The 27,262-nt window shown below is 36.6% G+C and overlaps 1 protein-coding gene across 12 annotated transcripts in view; it reads left to right on the top strand.

The window, feature by feature from the left end:
• GHR (growth hormone receptor) overlaps positions 1-26,443 on the top strand; it is a 303,364-nt gene extending 276,921 nt beyond the window's left edge. For 11 of the 12 annotated variants that reach the window (XM_070056270.2, XM_008262050.5, XM_008262046.5 and 8 more), the window contains 6 exons: positions 757-929; positions 3,618-3,796; positions 9,184-9,349; positions 12,262-12,352; positions 23,097-23,166; positions 23,507-26,443. In XM_070056270.2, the coding sequence (XP_069912371.1) occupies positions 757-929; positions 3,618-3,796; positions 9,184-9,349; positions 12,262-12,352; positions 23,097-23,166; positions 23,507-24,478 (1,651 nt within the window). In that variant the 3' untranslated portion in view covers positions 24,479-26,443. 12 annotated transcript variants of the gene reach the window in all.
• Positions 26,444-27,262: the final 819 nt, after the last annotated feature.

Genomic DNA, 27,262 nt, shown 5'->3' on the forward strand with positions numbered 1-27,262 from the left:
CTTTTGCTCATCCTTCAACATCGCTGAAAATACCACTTCAACCTTGAAGCCTTCCATGAACAGTCAAAGTAGTTATTCCTGTTTCTGAACTCACAGGGACTCTAATGTACACTGCTGTGAGCACTTACACTGCTACGGAATACAGTGTTTTAGTCTTTCCTCCTGCAGCTGGAATAATTTCTTAGAAACCTATGAATTTCCAGTAGCATCCAGCAAAGTATTTCATACATCATTATTTCTAATTGAATATCAATGGAATGAATGCAAAAGACCAAAGAAGTACTCAGTTCATAATTTCTGAATCATTTTCTATCCTGAAGTTAGTGACCAAATCTTATTTATCTGCCAGGAGTTGAAGAAATACTCAGGTCCAAAGGTTCTTTGCTCTCTGGGAATCTACATTGGTAGAGGGTAGACTACCTCTACTATTTTAATAATGAACATTTTTGAAATCTCCTTGAGCTTTCTTTATCCATAGAATATAAATAATAGAATACCTACCATAGAAATCACTTGATGTAGGATCTGGCAGAACACATGCACTCAATAAAGAAATGCCTTTACTCTGGGCAGAAATGCCAAATGACCTCCCAACAGCCTCCAGACACTGATGGTATTATTACAGATGTGACAGCTTTTGGGGATGGTTGCTGAAATACTTCCTCACAAAGTATTTATGTTCCAATTTATGGAATCTGACTGACAAGCACCTCACCTGGACTTAACCTGGGCCATAATTTTTACCCTCCATTCCAGGAACACTCAAGAATGGACTCAAGAATGGAAAGAATGCCCTGACTATGTTTCTGCTGGGGAGAACAGCTGTTACTTTAATTCATCCTATACCTCCATTTGGATCCCCTACTGTATCAAGCTAACTAACAATGGTGGTATGGTGGATCAAAAGTGTTTCTCTGTTGAGGAAATAGGTAAATCACAGGTTTGTGTTACATTTGGCAAAGCTTTAGACTGAATAAGTGGGGAAGGTTACAACTTGCAAAGTAGGAAGACTGTAATCGGGCTCTATGGGCACATGGAGATTCTTTCACATGAGATGGCATCAGCTGGTGACCAAAAAGCAAAGGGTAGGGGGAACTTAAGTTGGCTCTGAAATAAAACAGCATGGAAGTAAATGTTGTGAAGAAAAGAATGGGAGTCTTGTTAAAGCTGGATTGCCTTTTTGTGTCACGGCAAGGTGAAAACTCACTGTATTCTCAAGATTCCTTCTTTCCTAATCATTAGATATGATTGCTATATACAAATCTACTTAAGTATATGGGCTTTTAACTGATGTCATTGCTATAATCAGAGCCTAGATTTTCTTTATCTCAATGCCTCATAATTCTGGGACTTTACAATCACACAACATCCACAATCAGTTTAAAGACATGTTTATAAGATCTCAAAACAAACATTGGAGATAATCAGCTCAATGAACTAAGTGAAATATCCAAACAAGTGTTCCCTTTTCCATCATGTGTACATAATGAGGAAACAAAATGAAACCAAACAAATACTGCAATATTTCTGTTTATGCTATTATAGTATAAACAGCAAAACAGAAAGAATCAAAGAAACATTTTAAGTAACTGGCCTTGATGCCTCAAAATCCATCCAGAAAATCTCATTTATTGCTTGTAGTGATTCCTTGTCACTTCTCCCTGATTATTTGTGGTTTCCTAGGCATCATCAATCTGAAAAGGAGTGGAAGAAGGTAGCTAAAACTGCAAGAAGGATCAAGTCAAATCTGATAGCCTGATTTTGAGGGGGAAGATTGAGAAAATTCTACTAAGCAGAAAAGACAACCCAGTAGCCTAGTTTGGAGAGACTAATATTATGTCCTGACATCAGTGAGTGTAGCTGTTAAGTTGAAGCTAAATGAGACAGTATTATGTTAAATAAAACTTGTGTTCTAACCCTACCCTTGCCAATAGCTATCCCCACCAATTAACCACTGACTTTGAGCATTTGCCATCTGTCAGATACTCATTAAATATTGTGGTTACAGATATGGTCAAAGTAAGGGAAAGAGGAATGTTCATGAGTAAATGCAGTTTAACATGGTGAGCTCTCCACTTGAGGTATGGGAATGCATAGTTACTGAGGTAGTGACCCTAAACATGGATTATTGACCAGACCAGAAAAATTGCACAGGGATGATGGCAGTTCAGTTACCTCTTGAAGCATCAGTGAGTGATGCTAGGTATAATGGTAAACTAAGCCTTCCAGCAACTATTAAGTTCAAAACTAACAAACAGCACAGAATGGTGTCAGGTAGGCCTAATGGTCAGCTGGAGGAGTCATCAGTAATCTTATGTGCCCCACAAAAGAATTTGGATTTTTTATCATATTGCCATGAGGTACATTTGTGTGGTTCAAGCAAGAATGATTGAATACAATAATAAATAACACTTACAAAGGACTTACCATGTGTCATGTGTAACAGTCATGTGACATAGAATGTATTTTAAACCCCATTTTACAGATGGGAAAGCCAAGGCTCAAAACACTTAAATGATTAGTTCAAATTCAAACAACTAGTGGGTAGAGCTGGCATTTAAACCCAGGTGACATACATCCATGGGCATGCTCTTTTTTGTGTTTTTTTAAAATTTTATTTAAGTTATACAAGTTTCATGAATTTCATATATACAGATTTAGGAACATAGTATTACCTCCCTCCTGCTCATGTGCCAACTCTTCTTCCTCCTCCCTCTCCCATTTCCACTCTTAATTTTTACAGAGACCCACTTTCAACTTACTTAATGATCATAAAGTTAACCCTATCCTAAGTAAAAGAGTTCAACTCAAATAGTATGAACATTAAAAAAAAAAAAAAAAAACTGTTCCTCAACAGAAAACAATCAAAGAACTTCAAAATGTCCATTTCACTCCAATACATTGCATTTTAGGTACTCTATTATTTACCATGAGTCAGGGAAAACACATGGTATTTGTCTTTGGGGGACTGGCTTATTTCACTAAGTATAATGGTTCCCAGAATCGCGAGGCTCTACAATACCATCTGTCATGTTGTCAAGTGGTACAAGTGGTTTTCAAAACCCTTACTAGAGATATATACTTCAAATTGTTCACGTGGCAGCTAAGTGAAAGAAAATATGCAAATGTCACTATTTAAAAGCAGTATATTGTTCTGCTTCCTATGTCTGAAGAATGATCACATATGGCCAAGAAGATAATAAGGCTTAAGGAACACTTGCAGCATGTTCAGAAGGATTGTATTAGTGGCAATGTAGAGATGAATAAGACCAAGTCCCTTGTCCCTGAGTCATACACATCTTGAAAGAAAAAAAAAAGATTTGTCTACCTCTAGATGCAGAATAACCCCAGTTTTAAACATTGTGGATCTTTCTGACTTTCTGTTCCTTCAGTGTTAAAAATTTATAGATTCCTTTGCCAAGAACTAATGCTATCAGAGCTAAAAGTGGTAAAACGTACTCTCCTGTAAAGTGAGAGCTATAATAGTAATATTTCAATAATTAAGAGTATGAGTGATCCAAAAGTATAAAATCATTAGGTTTATTTAGGAGAAAATGCTCCATTAATATCAAGTATGATATTTCCCTTGTATACTAATTTTCTATTGAATTGCACAGTGCAACCAGATCCACCCATTGGCCTCAACTGGACTTTACTGAATGTTAGCTTAACCGGGATTCATGCAGATATTCAAGTGCGATGGGAACCACCACCCAATGCAGATGTTCAGAAGGGATGGATAGTCTTGGAGTATGAACTTCAATACAAAGAAGTCAATGAAACTCAATGGAAAATGGTAAGACGTCACTACCTCTTACGCTTAGACTTTTCTTCTACTTCAGCAACCCCTCTTATTTATAACTAGATCTCTTTTTGACCTAATACCCCACGCCAGCAACATGATCCATAATTTCTTATTTGAGGAAAACTGATTTAACCAGTAAAATATCATCTTGAATTCTGTAAAACATCAGATTCTTGTATGGAACTTATGTATCTGGTAGCATTTGAGAGAAAAAGAAACCTAATTCTGTGAGTGTTCAGTTTAACTTTAGTACAGAATCTCTGTCTTTGGAGATGAGCCTAAGTTGTGATTAAGATCCACAGTGCGTTATGGACAAATATTATCTGATTATTATAGTTTCTACTACATACAAGACCCCCCATTAAAATCAATTGTTAATCAGAAGACAGAGGGAAGGACCTCATTCCTCTGAGATTTCAGAGAGATGTATTGTTGTGTACCTCTAAGGGGAACCACACTAAGAGGTTATTAAGTAGAGAGCATGGTAATGATTGGCCTCTGAACCCCTCACTTCTTTGCCATGTATACGGAAACTTTTCACTTAGATAAATTCCACATGGCACACACAACAGAAAGAAAACTAGGATTATGGTGCTGCTCCCAATGTAACCAATTCTGAATTAGTCTAACCTCAGCAACAGCCCTGACCTGGCCAGGCAGTTTCTGGCCAGTCACTAGGTTATGTGCAGCAGCATGGCATAGCTCACTCCCAGAATTTGGAAACACCTTTGAAGTTACAAAGTTGGGCTTTGAGGTTTTGTTTGCTGAATCATTTTAATTTAGATATCTGCTCTGTAACTTGGTGAGAAAAAGCATGGTTGTATGCTAAGTCAAGCAGGACTTTCTCAATCCATATCACAATCAAACAGCCATTCTCAAAATGTGAACTGTGGACCCTTGAGGATCCCTAAGGGCCTTCCAGGTAATCCACAATATTTTATTTCCACAATATATAAAATGTTATTTTATTTGTTCACTGTTTTGGCATTTACACTGGTGGTACAACAACAGTTGTGGGAAAACTGGCACCTTAGCATAAACCAACACAGTAATAACAAACTTTACCCATAGTCACTATTTGATCACCTCCATGTGCTCCCAGTTAAGAAAGGGGAGAGATATTTTCACTTAATTTGTTTAATGGCACTGTAAAAAATGGACTTTATTAAATCTAAGCCTTTGAATACATACAGTCTAATATTCTGTGAGACACGTGGGAAGCACACATAAAGCATGTACATTGCCCACTGAGGTACTGGTAGTTGTCTTGAGGAAAAGCACTGAAATGATGGAGCTGCTGGCTGAGCTAGCTGCCTGTGTATGTGGAGCACTATCTATCGCTTGTTATTTGAGTAGAATAGAAAGAATGAAGTAAGCTTGTCATTTCAAGGAAAACAACTGGCGCGGTTTGTTGCCAGTGAAAAAATTTGAGCTTTCAAAGGAAAATTAGAATTTTGGAAAACTTGTATCTGTATCCAGGAGCTTGATAGATTTCCAATGTTTGAGGGCTTTCTTGATGAGATTCATGATGATATTGGTGAAAGAGTTTTTTTTTTTTTTAGTTATGTAATAAAACATGCGGACATTTAGAAAACCTGAATCAGTGAACCAATGGTTTGCAAATGAGTAATGCATGATGTAATCAAAATCACACATGGGAAAATTATCCCTTCAAGGATAGCAGGGGATAAGAAAGGGGATATAATAACAATATTCGTCCTTCAAATCCATGCACTATCTTCCCATTTGTTTCTTCTTCAATTTCTTTCACAGAGGTTTATAGTGTTCAGTATATAAATCTTTCCCTCCTTGGTTAAATTTATTCCCAAGTGTTTTTGTACTATTATAAGTAAAATTGTTTTCTTCCATTTCTCTTTTGGCATAGTTCACTATTAATGTGTAGAAACACTACTTATTTTTGTATATTGATTCTGTAGCATGCAAATGTACTGAATTTGTTTAGTCTAACAGGTTTTTTGGTAGAATAATCTTAGTAGAATATTTAGAGTTTCTATATATGAGATCTTGTTCTTTGCAAACAACAGAAATTTAAATTCTTCCTCTCCAATTTGGTTGCCTTTTATTTCATTCTCTTGCCTAATTACTCTGGCTAGGATTTCCAGGATTAGTTTGAGTAGAGGTGGCCAGAATGGGCATCCTTATCTTGTTCCTAATCTTAGAGAAAAATCATTTAAGTTTTCATTGTTGCATATGATGTCAGCTGTGGATTTGTGAATCTGTTTTTTATTGTGTTGAGGTACACATTTTCTAGACCTATTTTGTTCAAAGTTTTTATAATGAAAGAATGCTTAATTTTCTCAATCGCTTTTTTTGACATGTATTGAGATGACCATGAGGGTTTTTTTCCCTTCATTCTATTAATATAGTGTGTTACTTTTATAAATTTGTGTATGTGAAATGATCCATGCATCCAAACGATAAATCCCACTTGATCTTGGTGAATGACTCTCTTAATGAGAGTCATTGAATTTGGTTTACTAATATTTTGTCTATTGAATTTGGTTTACTAATATTTTGTATGGAATTTATGCATCGGTGTTCATTAAAGATACTGGCCTATGATTTTCTTTCCTTGTCTTTGTCTGATTTGGTATAGGGTAATAGCGGCCTCAGAATGAGGAAATCTTCTCTTGAGTTTTTTGGAAGAGTTTGAGAAGGATCAGTGTTATTTCTTTAAATGTATAGTAGAATTCAGCAGTGAAGCCATCAGATCCTGAACTTATGTTTTATAGGAAGCTTGGTATTACTTAGTATTACTGATTTAGTCTCCTTACTCATTGTTCTATTCAAATTTTCTATTTCTCCATGATTCAGTCATGATACATTGTATATGTCTAGGAATTTATCCATTTATTGTAGGTCATCCAATTTGCTGGTCTATGATTATTCATAGCATCTCTTAATAGACTTTATATTCCTCTGGTGTTAGTTGTACTGTCTCATCTTTCATTTCTTATTTTACTTATTTGAATCTTGTCTCTTCTTAGTTTAGCTAAAGATGTGTAGATGTTTTTCTTTTTTTAAAAAAAAATCAACTCAAATTCTCTTGATATTTTATGTTGCTTTGTAGTATCTCATTTATTTCTACCTTCATCTTATTATTTCCTTCTACCAACTTTGGGCTTAGTTTTTCTACTTTTTCTTCTTCTTTACTGCGGCTGGTGCTGTGGCACAGTGAGTTAAAGGCCCAGACTATAGCAACAGCATTTGATATGGGCACCAGTTCAAGTCCCAGCTCCTCCACTCCCAATCCAACTCCCTGCTAATGTGCCTGAGAAACCAGCAGAGGATGGCCCAAGTGCTTGGGGCCCTGCACCCATATCGGAGACCTGGAAGAAGCTCCTGGCTCCTGGCTTCAGCCTGGCCCAGCCCAGGTCATTGCAGCAATTGAGGAGTGAAACAATGGATGAAAGTCCCTCCTCTCCCTCTTTCTCTCTCTGTCTCTGTCGCTGTCTCTCTCTCTCTCTGTAACTCTACCTTTCAAATAAATAAAATAAATCTCTAATGTATAATGTAAAATGTTTAAGATATTTTAAAGTTCTTTATAGATTTTGGATACTAATCCTTTATCAGTTTCATAGTTTGAAAAATGTGTTCCCTCAGGAAAATTATAATGTATTGTATAGAGAAATGTTATATAATTAAATTTCAGTGATAAAATATAACAATAGAAGTGCATTATCTCACAGTGTAGTGGGGAAAAGTGTCAAGAAAGACTGAGTATTGTAGTGATATTAGACAAGGAATGGGTATCACTAGGAACCATATGAGAAAATTTGAATTTGGTATGGCTGGTATGGGGGATTGAAAGAAAATAGGTAAGGATCATATGTCAGCTCTTTGGTTCTGTTGTTAATGAAGTTGTAAATAGTGATGCTGACAATAACAGAGAAATTGGGGCTTCTAGTATTGAAACCTAAGCTTACAAAGGTATTTTAAGAAAAATAAGAAACATTAATATTAAAATTCTGCCCTAAAGATGGAATTTTAGATGTACAAATATTCTATATATTCTGTAGCTACAATAGAAGATACAAGTAACCATGCCATGTATGCTTTGTTAGGAGAAACTAACTGGGATGAAAGAAAAATTTGTTTTAAAGGCTAAAGACCCAGCTTCTGATTTAATAAAACAAATTATGGGATTTTATTTATGTGAAATTCCATGTTGTTGAAAAAGTGAACATTCCAAAATATTGCAATTCCTAAATATATGCAAATCACACTGAATATCTGCTTTGACTTGAAGAGGGGAAAAACATCACCACTAGTAGGATCAAACTCTTTGATGGTAATTTGTCTTAAAAGTCTAATAGTCTCGCTCTGCCCTTCTCTGGGGAGGGAAAGGAATCTCCTGGCACTGAGGATTGGGAGACCTTGATGTTTATTATCAAACGACTCCAGTGGGTTTTCTTTGCATATTTTGAATACTAAACTACTTGTGAAACAAATAGGCTAGGTAAGTAGTTGCTTCTAATACAGTTATTTGAAAGTCCAGTAAGGACAATGATGACTTTTCTAACTCCTTTTACAATTCAGAAATTATATAAATAATACCAAAGATTTCCAAAAAAAATCACAGAAATCACTTGCTATATGTGGAAATATGTTTATATTTCTATTGTTTTATTTTCTGCCATACATAACTGCAGTGTCTCAGATAAGTGGGAAAGATAGCTGTAGCCTTATTTATATTTCCATCATTTTACATAATAATTTAATTATGCTTTAATCTTGGTATAACATTTGACAGCCCAATGCAAAGATGTGGCTGCATTTCTTTAAGCAAGTCTGTTGTAGATTTACCTGAAGATAAATTCAAGGACTATTATCCATTTAAGAAAATGATTCTTTTCATCATTATTTGTCTCATTCTTCCTTTAAATAGCAAACTACCCCCTTGATTTTTTTTTTTTTTTGACAGGCAGAGTGGACAGTTAGAGAGACAGAAAGGTCTTTCTTTGCCATTGGTTCACCCTCCAATGGCCACTGTGGCCAGCGCACCGCGCTGATCCGATGGCAGGAGCCAGGTGCTTCTCCTGGTCTCCCATGCGGGTGCAGGGCCCAAGCACTTGGGCCATCCTCCACTACACTCCTGGGCCACAGCAGAGAGCTGGCCTAGAAGAGGGGCAACCGGGACAGAACCGGCACCACGATCGGGACTAGAACCCGGTGTGCTGGTACTGCAGGTGGAGGATTAGGCTATTGAGCTGCGGCGCCGGCCCCCCACTTGAATTTTAAAATATCACCCACTTATAGGAATCAGTGTTGAATACAAAAGCCAGAACACCGACAGAATACTCTGCATTCAGTTGTTGACTCTTGAGCCAATAAGCTTTTATGTTTTGTCTTAAAAGATGGACCCTGTATTGTCGACATCAGTTCCTGTGTACTCGTTAAGACTGGACAAAGAATATGAAGTGCGTGTGAGATCCAGACAGCGAAGCTCTGAAAAATATGGCGAGTTCAGTGAGGTGCTCTATGTAACCCTTCCTCAAATGAGCCCATTCACATGTGAAGAAGGTAAAACAAATGAAATAAAATATTAAAACAGTAGCTAACATAGCTTTTGGCATATAGCAATTTATACGTGCCTTCAGTGTTGGTGAATTGTCCAGATCACAATATATTAATATCAAACATCAGGGTGAGAGACCTCAAGCCCACTATCTGTAGAAAAAAATAACCATTGCAGACTCAGAAGGAGAATTTAGTGTCCAAATTATTTAAATCAGGACCAGACCTGTGGTGAATGTTTAGAAAAAGGAATACTGTGGTTGTCTCTGGATAGTACAATTTCATATGTCTAGTTATTTTTGAAGTTTCTAAAACGAGTTTGTTTTAACTTCATAATCAGAAAAAAATGTTCTTCTAATGTCTAGGAAAGAAGGTCTGTATCTATATAAATGGCTGTATATGTGGCATTGAAGAGAGGGACTAATGTTGAGTCAACATAGATAGTCATTGAGAGGTGTTTATCGGTTTTGAAAAGTGGAGGTGTGGCTTTTTACCCACTAGTGTGCTGGTCATGCCCAAAGGACACGTGCAACCTTTGAAGAGCCTACATGTGAGTACCATAGAGATGATTAAAATTTTTAAAAATAAGACCTAGGAATTCAGAATAAAAGAATTAAAAAATCTTAGATATTAACATAAAGAAGGCTGATAATAATGAGCAGTAAGTGTATGATGTTTTCACTCTTAAGTAGAAATTGGCTATATCCCAGCACTGTTAAAAAAGGGCGGTTTTCAGAGCCATATTTGGGATTGAGGTTTGTTAATGAAACAATACAAGCTACATAAAAATTTAACTTTAATATCTTCATTTACTGTTCAAGTAGAATCTCACTAAAAAAAGTTGAGATGAAAATTGCTGTAGCACCATTTTTTCTAAGTTACATTTAAATGGTTCTTGTTTTCAAATAATATTTGATATTATGTAATCCTAGTTTTAAAAATGCAATTGCCGCATATCCATTAAGCTTGGTGAAGTGGCATTTAATTCACTCAGCATAATTTTTTTAAAAAATTGATTTTCCTTCTATGTTCAAAAAATGAAGCTCTAGCTATATAGTTCATTCTTGAATTTATCATTAATATAAAATCATATACACAAATACAAAATAGTTTTTTCTCTCCCATCAATTATTTAAAATACCCATAACATTAATAACTTAGTATATAAGAAAAGAATATTAATACTTAGTATATAAGAAAAGAATATTACAGCATATAGACCTAATTTTAATAAAGCAACATGAAGCTAAATCCTATCTTTATTAAAGAGTAAGTAGCCTTTGCCCCTGTGGTAAGAATACTAAGAACCAACAACAAGGTAGCTGGAAGGAATTCTTCCTCAAGGAATAAAATAAAAGTTTGAGGAACAGAGTTCCCCCAAGTCTGATACAAAGTGTGCTAAAACCTGAATATGGGGGTCTCAATCATGATTTTTATGTCAAAGTAGATTGGTGTGTTTTACACATACACACACACACACACACACACACTCAGAAAAGAACTTCAAACAGTTTGTGGAAAAGTGAAATTAAAAGGTAAATTTATTTTGGTGCAAAATATTTTTCAACTCCCATACATAATTTTTTCATAATTTACACTTTCTGTGAAGTTTTCGAAGATATGAAGTTGTAAGTTGTATGTTCTGTATGCCTAAGGAATTTCTGTCATGATTCATAAATATAAACTCTGCCCTCATCTTTTTGATAAATTCTCTATCTGAAGGCTAAAAGTATCATTGTACTTTTAAGAAACAGTGGACAATATTGGAGTCTTATGTTTATCTTTTTTTAATTTATTTTGATAGATAGACAGTGAGAGAGAGAGACAGAAAGGTCTTCCTTCTGTTGGTTCACCCCCCAAAATGGCCACTACGGCCGGAGCTATGCCAGTCCAAAGCCAGGCGCCAGGAGCTTTCTCCTGGTCTCCCATGTTGGTGCAGGCACCCTAGCACTTGGGCCATCCTCTACTGCCCTCCCGGGCCACAGCAGAGAGCTGGACTGGAAGAGGAGCAATCAGGACTATAACCTGAGCCCATATGGGGTGCTGGCGCCGCAGGCGGATGATTACCCAAGTGAGCCACAGCAATGGCCACAGGTCTTACATTTATCAATTAGCATTTTCTTCCTCGAACTGAAGCCTTTAATGATATTCCCTGGACAGAAAAGATGCATAAAGCAGTTTGCTTTAAAAAAAATTAAAGCATTGAGTTTGAACTGTATGCTCTTTATTTTGAAGTTTCTTTTTTATTTTCTTTTTTATTAATATAAATAGAGCAGATTTTACACATTTTATAGCTTCAGTTCCAAGAAAACCATACTTCTCTCATTTCCCTGCTCCCACACTCTCCATCAGTTTTTGCAAAGCCATAATTTTAATCCACTCTGTATTTACAGGCTTAATTAGCCACTCATAATAATAGTTCACAAGTTAAAAGTAGGAAGACCACAGTTCCACAAGAGTATAAGCAAGGGCTAAAAATAACAATCCTATCCCAAATGATCATTGCATTCCTATACATTTTTTGGTATTCTATATTAACTGCCATATTTCAGAGAAAACATGATATTTTGTCTTTTTGAGACTGATTGATTTCAGTAAGCATGATGGTGTCTAGTTGCATCCATTTTGTTGCAAAAGACAGGATATCATTCTTCTTTATGGCTGAGTAGTATTCCCGGGTATATCTGAGGGCTTTTTTTTTTAATGTAAAAGGATTTGAAAAGCGAATGGAGGTGTTTCCTGAGGGGAAAAAAAACTGGTTAAGTCAATGTACTTTGTTTCAGTGATTATTGAGTGAATCATTGATTTACCAGATGAATACAAATTGCAAATATTTTTATATGAAAAAGGCCAGTGAGATGTAAGCTTCACTTCAACAGTTCACAACTCTGTGAGTGACATATTCTTGTGTGTTTCAGATTTCCGGTTTCCATGGTTCTTAATTATTATCTTTGGAATATTTGGACTAACAGTGATGCTATTCGTATTCATATTTTCTAAACAGCAAAGGTATGAGTGAAATAGTCTTCTTTAGTATGTTATTGCCAATTTAGATTTCCATGTGTATTTCTATTTGTTACTTGATATTGTCTTTTATAAATTATGACTGGAACTTTAAATTAACCTACAATTTCCAAAAGTTATACTGATTCTGTTTATATAAAACTCAATTTGTTGTGTCCATCATAGAAAACTGACAAGTTTAGATTCTCTCTGGGGTGTTTTACAGGACATTAAAAGCTTAGGCACCTGACATGCATACTTTGCGATATGCACCTCCTTGTCTAAGAGCTACCTCCCCCCCTCAATGCCTCACTAAGTTTACTTGTTCCAATACCCCAGGATGTTGCTGAGTCTTTGGCTGAGTCTGACACACTTCTTATGTACAGGCAAATTTCAAGTAGCAAACAAAGGCCATTTAGATTTAAATCTAATCAAACATTTTTAGACTTCATATGATGGGGATTTCAAGTGAATTTGGGTTTTATTTAAATCATTTGGATATTTATGATTTTGTGTTTAATCTATATGTATAAACAAGCTAAAATTCTAAATTTGAAAAGAGTTATTTCTGCACTGTCAAATTATAAGATTTGAGTTCTAGTTATTATTCTGCCACTATTATTTAATTTTGTTTGAATCCCTTCACCTCACTGGATTTCCATATTCTAGTGAGCAATATGAAAGCATAGGGTCCTATGACCTTTCAATTTGCCCTGAGCTTTGAGATGCTATCATTCTATTTTTCTTCCTGAAGCTTTATACACACTGTAAGATACTTTTTATAGAAAATACAAAGGAAAAAATGGTTCATGTAGATTGCCAGTTTCTTACATTTAAGATACTAAGCCTTGTGGGTTAATGCTGCTCCTTCTACTAGAGCTAGAGTGACTAACACTACTAAGGTTGCCTGGGGTTTGCCTGGTTTTAGCACTATAAGTCCTAGGTCCTGGGAACTCCCTCAATTCCAGCCAACCAGTTTGGTTGGTCATCCTACATAAAATTGAAAATAAGTTCTCCTGCAGTAGTCAAGAACAATCTACAAAGTGAGATCTATGTGAATATACTGTAAAAGCATTTAATTTGTTTTTTGAGGTAGCCTGGCATAGTAAACTTCAAAATAAATACTATTAGAAAGAAGGATTCTTGCAATGCTAGTGTTCTAGAATGTCAAACATGCTAAAAAGTCTACAGTTTGATACAGAAAGAGTTATTGTTGGTGCTTTCAGCCACAAATGATATAACGTGAAACAAAAGGAAACCAAAATTCCCTGTAGAATTTCATTTTACATTTGGTTTTATAACAGCATTTCAGTTTTCAAAAACAAATGTTAAAAATCAGAGTATGGGGAGATTATAAAATGGCAGAATAGGGAGAGAGCTTACTGCTCCAGTCTAAGGGTACATAGTCTTAAAAAAAAAAAAAGTTGAAAGAGTGCAATCTCAGGGAAGAGTTAGAGAGAAAACTGCAGAGGAAACTCCATGCTAATTAGAGGGACACTGTAGATATACAAGGAGGGTGTGGACATGCACAATTTGGGATTTCAGCAGCCGAGGGCCTTGGCAGCAGCTTTGAAGAGTGAGATGAGACCAGATTGTGGCAGTCCAAGCCACTGGCAGTAAAGATATGGGAAGAGCCTTGCATGAGTCCTACTGGAGCCCAGTGGGGGACAGTGTACCTGAAAATCTAGAGGGGAAATAGAGGGGTGGTTACATTTCTCTCTCCTAGGCCACCGGGCACCAGTGTCCTGTAACTGGCAGAGAGATAGCAGGTGCCATGTTGAGCATGCTAACAGCCGAGCCAGCTTGTGTCCATGTGCCCAGCAACCAGCCAAGAGGAAATACATGAGTCTAGCTACTTGACAGAGCTGGGCACTCATGACTGCGGGAGCCTTGTGTGCTGGGATGAGGCTGTGAAAACACTGTGGCTGCAAGGGAGGGCACAAGGTGTAGCTGAGTCTCTTAGCAGTCATTGTGGATAGCTCCACGTGCTCAGGGCTCCCTGACTACCTGGTGAGAGTCATTGCTGCATTATCTGTGCTCACACTGAGGACTGCATAGATCCTTTGTGTGGTTTTTGTGGCAAGTGCAGATAAATATTATACCCACTGTGGCTATCATCCAGTTATTGGTCTCCTTGAAGCAGAGGACATGTGCATGAGACTATACCAGCAGAGCTGATCAAACCCTCCCCTCTGATAAAAAGAGAGAGAGATTTACCACAACCAAAGTGGGTGTCACCCTGGATACTCCCCTCACCCTGGAGTGCTGACCAGGGCTCCTAGGCCACACCCAGCACGTACCTCTGGGTATTTACTGAAAGAACAGATACTTCACTTAACCACAGAGGCAAAGTCAAAGGTAAAAAGCATCACAGGGGAAAAATATCCAACAATGCCTAAAAATAAACACAGCCATTCAAGAAATAAGATAAGGAAGACAACATGATGCCCCCAAAGGAATACAACAATACTTCAATATTGGGATGTGAAGATGAAGATTGAAGAAATGCTGGAAAAGGAACTCAAAAACTAGATTGTAGGATTACTTAGAAGTAATCAAAAGCAAATTCATGAATTAAAGAAATCCATACATGACATTAATAAAAATTTTTCTCATGAAATCGAGATTTTAACAAGAAACAAAATGAAATATTAGAAATAAAGAATTCAATAAATCAAATAAAAAATGTAGTGGAAAGCCTTAACAACAGATTTGGTGAGGCCTAAGAAATAATATTCAAGTTAGAAGACAATCTCTAGAAATTTTACAGTCAGACCAAAAAAACAAAAGTTACAAAACTGAAAAACTGTTTGAGATTCATGGGATACCATCAAATGATCCAATATATGAGTCTTAGGAATTCCTGAAGGCATAGAAAGATAGAATGGATTAGAAGGCATTTTTTAGTGAAATAATTACAGAAGACTTCCCTAATTTGGAGAAAGAAAGGGATGTCCACTTAAGTATAGGAAGCACACAGAACTCCTAATAGACATGACCAAAAAAGATCTTCACTATAACACATTGTAGTCAAACTCTCCACAGTAAAACATAAAGAAAAGATTCTAAAATGTACACATGAGAAACACCAGATTAGTTTCAGAGGATCTCCAACTAGACCCACAGCAGGTTCCTCATCAGAAACCCTATAAGCTAGGAGAGAATGGTGAGATATATTCCAAGATATGACTATAATAAACATATATGCACCTAATTACAGGGCACCTGGCTATTAAAACAAATGTTAATGGATCTAAAAGAAGACATAGACCCTCTTACAATAGTAACGGAGGACTTCAATACCCCATTTTCAGCAATGGACAGATCAACCACACAGAATATCAGCAAGGAAACAATTAATCGACACTGTAGTCCAAGTGGAAGAAACGGATATCTGCAGAACTTTTGATCCTACACTTTCAGAATACACATTCTTCTCACCAGTTCATGGAACTTTCTCTAGGATTGATCACATGCTAGGCCATAAAGCAAGTCTCAGCAGATGCAAAAAAATCTAAATCATACCATGCATCTTCTGTGACCACAATGGAATGAAGTTGGATTTCAAAAATTCAAGAATCTCTAGAACATATGTAAACACATGGAAACTGAAAAACATACTCCTAAATGAACCATGGATCATTGAGGAAATCAAAAGAGACATTTAAAAATTCCTGTAAATGAATGAAGATGACAATACAGTATATCAAAACTTATGGGAAACAGCAAAAGCAGTGTTAAGAAGAAACTTCATAGCAGTTGGTGCCAACAGCAAGCAATTGGAAAGACACCAAAAAATGAACTATTGATGCATTTCAAGGACCAAGAAAAACATAGTAAATCAAACCAAAAATTAGTAGGAGAAAAGAAATAATTAAAATTAGAAAAGAAATAATCAAATTGAAACCAGATAAATACAAAAAATAAGTGAAAGGAAGAGCTGGGTTTTTTTTTTTTTTGAGAAAATAAACAAAATTGACACACCATTGGCCCAATTAACCCAAAAAAAAAAAAAAAAGAGGGAGAAGACCCAAATAAAAAAAAATCAGAGATGAAAAAAGAAATGTAAAAAGAGAGACCACATAAATAAAAAGAATCATCAGAAATTACTACAAAGAGCTGTATATAAGAAATCAGGAAACCTAGAAGAAATAGATTGATTCCTGAACACATAGAACCTACGTCAATTGAGCCAGGAAAATGTAGAAAACCTAAAGAGACCAATAACCGTGATGGAAGCTAAACCAGTAATAAACACCCTCCCAACAAAGAAAAGCCAAGGACTGGATGACTTCACTCTGAATTCTACCAGACCTTTAAAAAGGACTAACTCAAATTATTCTCAAGCTGTTCAAAACAATTGAAAGGGAGGGAATCCTCCCAAACTCCTTCTATGAAGCCAGCATCACTTTAATTCCTAAACCTGAAAAAGTTACAGCAGAGAAATGGAATTATAGACCAATTTCCCTGATGAACATAGATGTAAAAATCCTAAAAAAATTCTAGCCAACCAAATCCAACCACACATCTGAAAGATCATTCACCTGGACCAAGTGGGATTTTAATCTCTGGTATGCAGAGATGGTTCAACATTCCCAAATCAATGTGATACATCACATTAACAAACTGAAGAACAAAAACCATAGAATTATCTCAATAGATGCAAAGAAAGCATTCAAGAAAATATAACATCTTTTCATGATAAAAACTTTAAAAAAATTGTGTTACTGAAGGAACATTCCTCAACACAATCAAGGCAATTTATGACAAACTTATTTAATAGAGAAAAGTTGGAAGCATCATTCCCAATAAGATCTGGAACTAGACAAGGATGCCCACTCTCACCATTGCTATTCAATATAGTCCTGGAAGTTTTAACCCAGAGCCATTAGGCAAGAAAAAGAAATCAAGGGATACAAATTGGGAAGGAGGATGTCAAACTCTCTCTATTTGCAGATGACATGATTCTAAGACTCCGTTAAGAAGCTACCGGAACTCATGAGTTTGGTGAAGTGGCAGGATATGAAGTCAACACACAACAAGCAATAGCCTTTGTATACACAGACAATGCCGCAGTTGAGAAAGAATTTCAGAGACCAATCCCATTCACAATAGCTGAAGAAAAAAAGGACATCAAAGATCTCTATGATGAGAATTAAAATCATAAAGAAAGAAATAGAAGAAAACACAAAAAATGGAAAAATCTTCCATGTTCATGGACTTCAAGAATCAATATCATCAAAATGTCCATACCACTGAAAGGAATTTGTGGAGTCAATGCAATACCATTCAAAATACCAAGGTCATTCTTCTCAGATATAGAAAAAATGATGCTGAAATTCATATGGAAACCTGGGACCCTGAATAGCTAAAGCAATCTTATACAACAAAATCAAAGCTGTAGACATCACAATATCAGATTTCAAGACATACTGCAGGGCAATTATAATCAAAGCAGCCTGATACTAGCACAAAAACAAATAGAAAGAGCAATGGAACAGAATAGAAACTCCAGAAATCAACCCATGCATCTATAACCAATTATCTTTGACAAAGGAGCTAAAACCAATCCCTGTGCAAGGACAGTTTCTTCAACAGATGGTGCTGGGAAAACTGGATCTCCACATACATAAGACCCCTACCATACATCTTACACAAAAATCCACTAACAATAGATCAGAGACCTAAATCTATGATCTAATACGGTCTAATTATTAGATTACTTTGGGGAAACCCTGAAAGACATTGGCATAGGCAAAGAGTTCTTAGAAAAGACCCCAGAGGCACAGGCAATCAAAACCAAAATTAACATATGGGATTACATCAAATTGAAAAGCTTCTGCACTGAAAAAGAAACACTAGGCAAAGTGAAGAGGCAACTGACAGAATGGGAGAAATGATTTGCAAATTATGCAACTGATAAAAGATTAATATCCACAATATATAAAGAGATCAAGAAACTCCACAACAACAAAATAAACAACCCAGTTAAAGAAATATGCAAAGGACTTAAACAGACATTTTTCAAAAGAAGAAATCCAAATGGCCAACAGATACATGAAAAAATGCTCAGGATCACTAGCCATCAGGAAATGCAAATCAAATCCACAATGAACTTCCACTTCACCCCTGTTAGAATGGCTTTCATACAGAAATCAACAAACAACAAATGCTGGCAAGATTATAGGATAAAAGTGCCCTAATTCACTGTTGGTTGGAATGTAAACTTGTACAACCACTGTGGAAGACAGTATGGAGATACCTCAGAAATCTGAATATAGATCTACCATATGACCCAGTCATCTCACTCCTGGGAATTTACCCAAAGGAAATGAAATCAGCATAAGAAAGAGTTATCTGTACCCCCATGTTTATTGCAGCTCAATTCACAATAGCTAAGATATGGAATCAACCCAATGCCCATCAACTGAAGACTGGATAAAGAAATGATGGAATATGTACACCGTAGAATACTACACAGGACTGAAAAATAAAATAAAATCCTATAATTGCAACAAAATGGATCCAACTGACAAACATTATGCTTAGTGAAATAAAGCAGCCCCATAAGGAAAAATACCATATGTTCTCCCAAATCTGTGAAAACTAATAGAGCACTTAATACTTAATCTATAGAAGTGAAATTGTCACTTTGAGATGCAATGACCTTGAACATCCCTTGTCTTGACTGTGAGGAACAGTTAATTGAAAATAAATCTTAGTATAAATTAAGAAATGGAATAGGAGAAGGAGAAGAAATAAGTGCGGGAATGTGGGTGGCAGGACAGGTAGGATGGGAAAAATCACTGCGTTGCTAAAGTTATATTTATGAAATGCATGAAGTTGTATACCTTAAAAGGTTTCTGGGTAAAAAAAAAAAAATAAAAGTCAGAGTATGTATTTAAGTAATCCCAACAACAAAAATCCAAACTATTCTGTTGATTATGATCTGTACAGTAGGTGGGCTGACTTCTATGTACGTAACTGATTTATAATAGATATTGATAAACTCACTATTTTTAATCATTTTTCTCAACATTCTTATTTTGAGTTACCAAATAAATTTGCTATGATGCTTAATTATATTAGCTAACAATATTTAGAAGAAAAAACCATCCCCTAAAAGATAGGATTTTAAATAAAATGTATTAATGTTTGTCTAAAAGACTATTTTCTCTGAAAATTGTTGTCCTAAACTATGACACTTGATTAAAATCACCAAAATGTAAGATTGATTTGAGCCGGCACTGCGGCTCACTAGGCTAATCCTCTGCCTTGCGGCGCCAGCACAGCGGGTTCTAGTCCCAGTCGGGGCGCTGGATTCTGTCCCGGTTGCCCCTCTTCCAGGCCAGCTCTCTGCTGTGGCCCGGGAAGGCAGTGCAGGATGGCCCAAGTCCTTGGGCCTTGCACCCCATGGGAGACCAGGAGAAGCACCTAGCTCCTGCCTTCGTACCAGCGCATTGCGCCGGCCGCAGCATGCCAGCCGCAGCGGCCATTGGAGGGTGAACCAACGGCAAAAGGAAGACCTTTCTCTCTGTCTCTCTCTCTCTCACTGTCCACTCTGCCTGTCCAAAAAAAAAAAAAAAAAAAAAAAAGATTGATTTGAAACCTTTATTCTACTTCCAAATTTCTCATTCTAAATTGACTTTTTTGTAGGCAAGAATTCATTTTTTAAAATCTTCCTATACAAACTTTGTAATTCTCTAAATTTGCAAGTTCTAATGTAAGTAGGAAATGATATAAAATATTTGGTAGCAAAAAGAACATGTAGTTCCAAGAAATAAAATGATGTTCCAAAGGATGAGATGCTTATGCCAGTCTTCCCCAGAAACCCAGGATTATAGAGGGGTTCAGTTCCTACATGTCTTTGAAATTTTGAATCCAGAATTCATTATCCAAGCTACTTCATACTGACTTAATCCACATAATTAACAGTCAACTCTAGAAAAATGTGTACTGTAGGGGCCTTTACCTTGGCATAGCGGGTAAAGCCTCTGCCTACAGTGCCAGCATCCCATATGGGCGCCAGTTCAAGTCCCAGCTGCTCCACTTCCGATCCAGCTCTCTGCTATGGCCTAGGAAAGCAGTGGAAGATGGCCCAAGTGCTTGGCCCCCTGCACCTGCATGAGATTCCTGGACAAAGCTCCTGGCCCTTGGCTTTAGCTCAGCACAGCTCCAGCAGTTGCGGCCATCTGGACAGTGAACCAGCGGAGGGAAAATCTCTCTCTCTCTCTCTGCCTCTCCTCTCTCTGTATAACTCTGACTTTCAAATAAATAATAAATAAATCTTTAGAAAAAGTGTATGCTATAAATTGTGTTTGAATAAAGAATAGCAAAATCACAAATGTAGTTTCTACACAGATTGTCTTTAGTTATCCCTGCCATACAATCATCCCTGACCTATTATTAACTGAAGAAAGATAAAAAGTGTGTCAGCAAAAACTTCAGAAGTTTTTGCTGAATATCCGTGTTTTATTATTTTGTTTTGATTTTGGAGTAAATATTTTGCTACAAATTATTTATAAAATGGAGAATTCTTACCTTAAAGTCCAGATTCCTGCATTATCTCTTTTGTTTCCTTTTTGCTTTTATTACTTTTTAAAACTTTTAATTTACAGTGCTTGTGCCTATTTATGGTTTACAGTGTGACATTTCCATACCTGTATTTAGTATGTCCTGATCAAATCAGAGTAATCAGCATTTTCCTCCCTTGACATTGCTTTGTGATTGGGGACCCAGAGCTCTTCTCCTTTACTTGCCCATAAAATACATGATAGGTCACTGAGATTATCTTACAAACTGAAAGACCTAGTGAAAGCAGACTGATAGTCCTGTATGGTAGGATGTGCTGAACTAGAGAACCAGATGTTTCCTTTGAGAAAGGTGTGTACTCTCCATCCTTCCTAATGACATTGCAACTGGCCTGCTGCATTCATTTGCATGACCTGCTTGGGCCCTTTAGGTTTCAGGATCTGCAATGGGCCTAAGGCCATTGTAACTCTGGAAAACCACTAACATGCCAAAATGCATCATCCTCTTCAAAAGGAGACGCTCACACCACAAAATCAAGCATTAACAATTTGCCTCCTATAATTAGTTATATCTTTCTGAGTTTTTTGAAAATTTGAAAAATGCATTTAGAAATATAGAATCAAACAACACAGTAACATGACAGAGGACAAACAGTCTGGGCTTTAAAGTCAGGTATTGATCCCTACCTGTGCCGACTATTAGTGCATAGTTTGAATAAAAATCTTTAATTTTCCAAGTCTTTGTATAGATAATATCATTTGCCACCTTGGTGATTGCAAGGATTAAATGAAATGCTTAGTGTAGGAGGTCAATAAAGAGTAAGATAGTGAATCTTAATGCTGTTTTGGTCACACCTACTTTGCTGTGCCACTGTGTCATAAAAGCAGCCATAGACAGTAGGTAAAAGAATGAGCATTGTTGTAGGGCAGTAAAACTATCTAACAATAAATGGCATGTAGGAGTAGGCCCACAGGCCATAATTTACCAACCTCAATTTAGTGCAAAGTATATCTCACAGTATATGGTTTATCAGACATATTCAAACAAAAGCATATATAGTAATTTTTTATTTATTATGTATCTGCCATTCATTGGTCATAATTTGTTAATGCTTGCCCCTCTGAATAAGTCAAGTAGAGGTCACTCGGAGCAACTTATAAAGTGAAACTTGTCAGTTTCCTTGAATGGGTAAGTGGGTGGAACTATTAAGAGATGATCTTCCTTATTAAGCAGTCTAGACCATTCATTCCCGCTGGGCAGAATAGCAACTGATATCCCAAAACCAGGCTACCATCCCTTCCCTACAGTAACATCTGTGAACACTTTGGGAAGTTTATTAAAACAAAATGAAAATGAATAATCTCTGAGATTTTTTCCAAGGCTATAAGGTTGATTTAAAGATGCAAATTCTGGTGTCCACAATTAGCAGCATAGATAAATGATCTTCTCAAATTTATTGAAATTATTTATAAAGCACTTTCCTTGTTCCAACAATTGTGTTAAGTGCTGGGGATATTTCAAGACACTAGGCAGGCAGGAGAAACGTTGAAATGAATTATGATATAAAAATATTTAAATATTTAAAACAGAAAATATGAGTTTATCACAGAGTTGTTCATATGAATCCATACTAATGATGGATCATATTTAGTTTGTTCCACCAGAAATGAACCCTGCAGTAACATGCAAGTTAATGAGAAAATCTTAGGTGACTTTATAATTAATGTTAACTATGCAGTGCTAACTTATCCAAGAAAGCCCTTTTTAAAGGCCACAAGTAATTTTGGCTTCATGTGGTTTGGCTCTTTTTCTTTGTGTATTTTCTTTGCAAATTACTGATTAAATGTACCTTAAAATTGCCTTCCTTATAATTGACATGAAAATTGGTTAGCTTCATATGAAATTAAATTTCTCACTTCCAAATACTAAAGTTTGCTGTCAATAAAAAGCACTGTGAGGAAAAAGAAAAGATTGTTAAAAAAAAAAGTTTTATTTAAATGGACTGCAGATCAGGCTTTTTGTTGTTGTTCCTTTTCTACCCTTTACTGTTTTGATCATTTACTGCTTAATATTTGCCTTCCCTTTCTCATATTCCATTTATATAAAATACCAGGCTATTTGTAATAAGTAATAGTGCTCCCAATGTTTTATTTCTATGTTTTGAAATAACACAATATATAACCTTTAAGGTATATCAAACCAAAATTTTGTTTTCAAGGATTAAGATGCTGATTCTGCCCCCAGTTCCAGTTCCAAAGATTAAAGGAATCGATCCAGATCTCCTCAAGGTAATTAATAAATCTGTCTAAATTGTAGATAGCACTAATTGACAGATGAACAAATCTGTCATGTTGTTGAGACTGGTTTTTATGGTATTTTTTGTCAACTACATGTATCACATTTAAATTTTTTCTATCTCATCTCCTAGAGGAAAAAAATATGAACATTTCATCTCTTAAGATTATGGAAATTTCATACATATTTAAAAGTCTGCACTGACTTATGTTTGTTATTATGTTTTTCTTTCAATTATTCTTATTGTAACCATAATTGGTCTCTGAATAGTATTTGCCAAACTATTTAACCAGAGGCTTTCTCTTCATAGATCCTTTTCTTTCTGTTTCCTAGGAAGGAAAGTTAGAGGAGGTGAACACAATCTTAGCCATTCAAGATAGCTATAAGCCTGAATTCTACAATGATGACTCTTGGGTTGAATTCATCGAGCTAGACATCGATGACCCTGATGAAAAGACTGAGGGATCAGACACAGACCGACTTCTAAGCAACAGCCATCAGAAATCACTTAGCGTCCTTGCAGCAAAGGATGACGACTCTGGACGAACCAGCTGTTACGAACCTGACATCCTGGAGAATGATTTCAATGCCAGTGACGGGTGCGACGGGAACTCGGAGGTTGCTCAGCCTCAAAGGTTAAAAGGGGAAGCAGATCTCTTGTGCCTTGACCAGAAGAATCAAAATAACTCACCTTACCATGATGTTTCTCCTGCTGCTCAGCAGCCTGAGGTCGTCCTAGCAGAGGAAGACAAACCGCGACCACTTCTTACTGGTGAGATTGAATCCACTCTTCAGGCTGCACCTTCTCAGCTCAGCAATCCAAATTCACTGGCAAACATCGACTTTTACGCCCAGGTTAGTGACATTACGCCGGCAGGGAGTGTGGTCCTTTCCCCAGGCCAGAAGAACAAGGCAGGGAATTCTCAGTGTGATGCGCATCCAGAAGTCGTCTCACTCTGCCAGACAAACTTCATCATGGACAACGCCTACTTCTGTGAAGCAGATGCCAAAAAGTGTATCGCTGTGGCCCCTCATGTCGACGTCGAATCACGTGTCGAGCCAAGCTTTAACCAGGAGGACATTTACATCACCACAGAAAGCCTTACCACTACTGCCGAGAGGTCTGGGACAGCAGAAGACGCCCCAGGTTCTGAGATGCCTGTCCCAGACTATACCTCCATTCATTTAGTACAATCTCCACAAGGCCTTGTACTCAATGCAGCCACCTTGCCCTTGCCTGACAAAGAGTTTCTCTCATCGTGTGGCTACGTGAGCACAGACCAACTGAACAAAATCTTGCCATAGCCTTTCTTTGATGTCCAAGAGCTTTGTATCTAATGGCAAAGAATTGGCTGTGGCATGAATGCTTAAACCAAACCAGTGTAAGGGGAATGGAAGAGTAGGTTGTGGATTCTAAATGCCTTCTCTGAAATTTGAAACAGGATATTAAAAAGAAAAAACTAAGAGGAATGCTTAATCAGATAGATATTCCTGTTGTGAACTGTAAATATTTTAAAGAATTGTCTCAAATACTGTTTAGTGGCAGTAATTGTCTTCTTGTGGGTGTTAATTTTGTGATACTAAACATTGAATGGCTATGTTTTTAATGTATAGTAGAATCATGCTTTTTGAAAAAGCGAAAAATCAGGTGGCTTCTGCAGTTCAGGAGAACTGAATGAAAATCATAGCACAGACTAATTTTTTTCTTCTTAATTAATTGGGAGCTAACACTATAGGTAAGAAGGCAAAAATAGTTTGGATATCTAAAACACTTATTTTGACATAAACTTGATAAAGATATTTTTAAGAAGTTAAATTTCAAGCATGGCTATTTTATATCACCCTATACACTGTGTACTGTAGTTCAAGAAGATTCATCTACAGAATGTAGCAACTACAGTCTCAAGCTGGTTTGATGCTTTTCATCAGTGCACCTAAAGAAAACACACACAAGTGTTTTTTTACAAGGTCCTTTTTGTACCTTCCAAAACTCATTGATTCTAAAATGATTGTAAAAATTTGCATATCGGAACATACTTATTTTATCTGAATTTCTAATCAAATATTTGTTAAATTTAGAAAATTTTTAAATATTTGCACAAATAAACTTACATAAATCAAAAACCAAACAACACAAAACTTTTCTTTACCAAATCTTGGTTCGTGCCAGACAGCTGCATGCGAAGAGAAGTAGAAATCATTGCTGGTTCACGTTGACCACAAGACTTAAGTTCTACAGTGGCATGTGGACTGATTTAGTGCATGCAGACCATGAGAGGTAAGCTCTATAACCTCTGCAGTAAAATCTCTTCAAATATAACTCGATTTTATTTCATATTTACCGAAGAGAGGAAGTTGAAGCAGGTCAAATGAAGCTAACTGGGTAAAGGAACAGAAATAGGTTTTGTTTCACAGCCTTTACCCAGACACATACATAGTCAGTATTCATGGCAACAAGAAATAAAAGAAACAAGGTTTTCAATCCCCACAGATAACTCAGAGTTACTTAAACTAGGAGCAGAAACTTTCTCACCAAAATTTTTATAAGATTTAGTTAAACAGTAAAAGAAGATGTTTCATCATTTTTTATTTTCCCTCCAAGTAGTCCAGCCTCAAAGCAGGTAGTCAGAAAAAAAGAAAGGGGACTTGAGTAATTTGTAGATTTTCCAATTCCTTAATAACCTAAGTATCATTTTTAGAAGCATAGGGATAGTTCCCAAAAGGATTATGAAAATGAGAATACTTAACCATTTTAAGAATTTTTTATATTCTTTTTAAAGTTAGCATTCACTTAAATAGTATTTGCCATTTAGCTCAGACCCCTTTAGAAAGCAAGCTTTATGATTGGTAAGTTTTAATTCCTTCTCTCATTCAAGAAAGATGGTGGAAAGCTAGACCTGGGTGTTTAAAGTTTACCGTGATACTTTGTAGTAGATGTTTAATAGATTTTCTGCTACCTTGCTGCTATGGTCTTCTCCAAGAGCTACATAATTTAGTTTCATATACAATATCATCACAGTAGAACCTAATTCAACTTAAAACTATGTGTTTGGAAGAACTATCTTACCATTTCACAATAGGCTAACAACATTTCTATAGCCAAAAATAGCTAAATACCTCAATCAGTCTCAGAATGTCATTTTGGTACTTTGCTGGCCACACAAGCCATTATTCACTAGTATGACTAGTTGTGTCCTGCAGTTTATATTTAACTTTCTTTATGTCTGTGGATTTTTTTCCTTCAAAGTTTAATAAATTTATTTTCTTGGATCCCTGATAGTGTGATGTGATTGTCAAACACCAATATGAAATGCATCCTAGACCAGACTACTTATGGTGAGTTCTTCTCATTGTAAGGAGAGCTTAGCAAAACTGGTAGTATGGAGAATTTTGTTCTGGGCTGGGATACATAGAGGAAGAAGAGGCAGCTCCCTTCCTCTCATTTTTGAGGATACAAACGCCCAGCTCAAAAATATCCCACTGACTTGTCTGGACCATGCATACTCCTAAGATTGTGACTCCCCATGGGCGGAAGGGATATGTCATAGAAGTGAATGGCATGGGTGTTGGGGTGAGAAAAGGAGAAGAATGGTGCTTCAGCATTGTCTGTAAGCTGCATGTCTAGCTTGAGCATGTAGCCTGGAAGGAAGAAAGTAGAGTTTCCTCTACCATTCACACACTGGAACAAGCCAGTTTCTCAGGCCAACTTCTTTCATCATGAGAAGCTGATTATAAACTAGAATGGGAAGGAGGCCAGTAAGCCAAATAGGAGCTTGAGACAGTGATGAAGCCATGAAGTAGATGTTCCTACTACAAGAGGCAGGCTCCAGGTACAGTAGCTGCTGAATCACACAAGCTATTGTACAGGCACTGGGTCCTCAGATGTGGGAGGCTAGGGATAGCACTGATAAGCCCACTGAACAGCTACTTACTGCTTCAGCTACTTGTATGCAAATTGCCACAACTTCTCATATTTCAGGGCTACACTCAATACCAACAATATTTTCTAGGCACCTGCTGCCTTCTGCCATTTGAGCAACTATCCACTGAGAGAGGCTTAGAGTAAAACCTCAAGGCTCCCTTATTTGG

Source organism: Oryctolagus cuniculus, chromosome 14 (assembly GCF_051225735.1).
Source record: "Oryctolagus cuniculus isolate XC-2025 breed Fujian yellow rabbit chromosome 14, ASM5122573v1, whole genome shotgun sequence".
Taxonomy (NCBI): Eukaryota; Metazoa; Chordata; class Mammalia; order Lagomorpha; family Leporidae; genus Oryctolagus; species Oryctolagus cuniculus.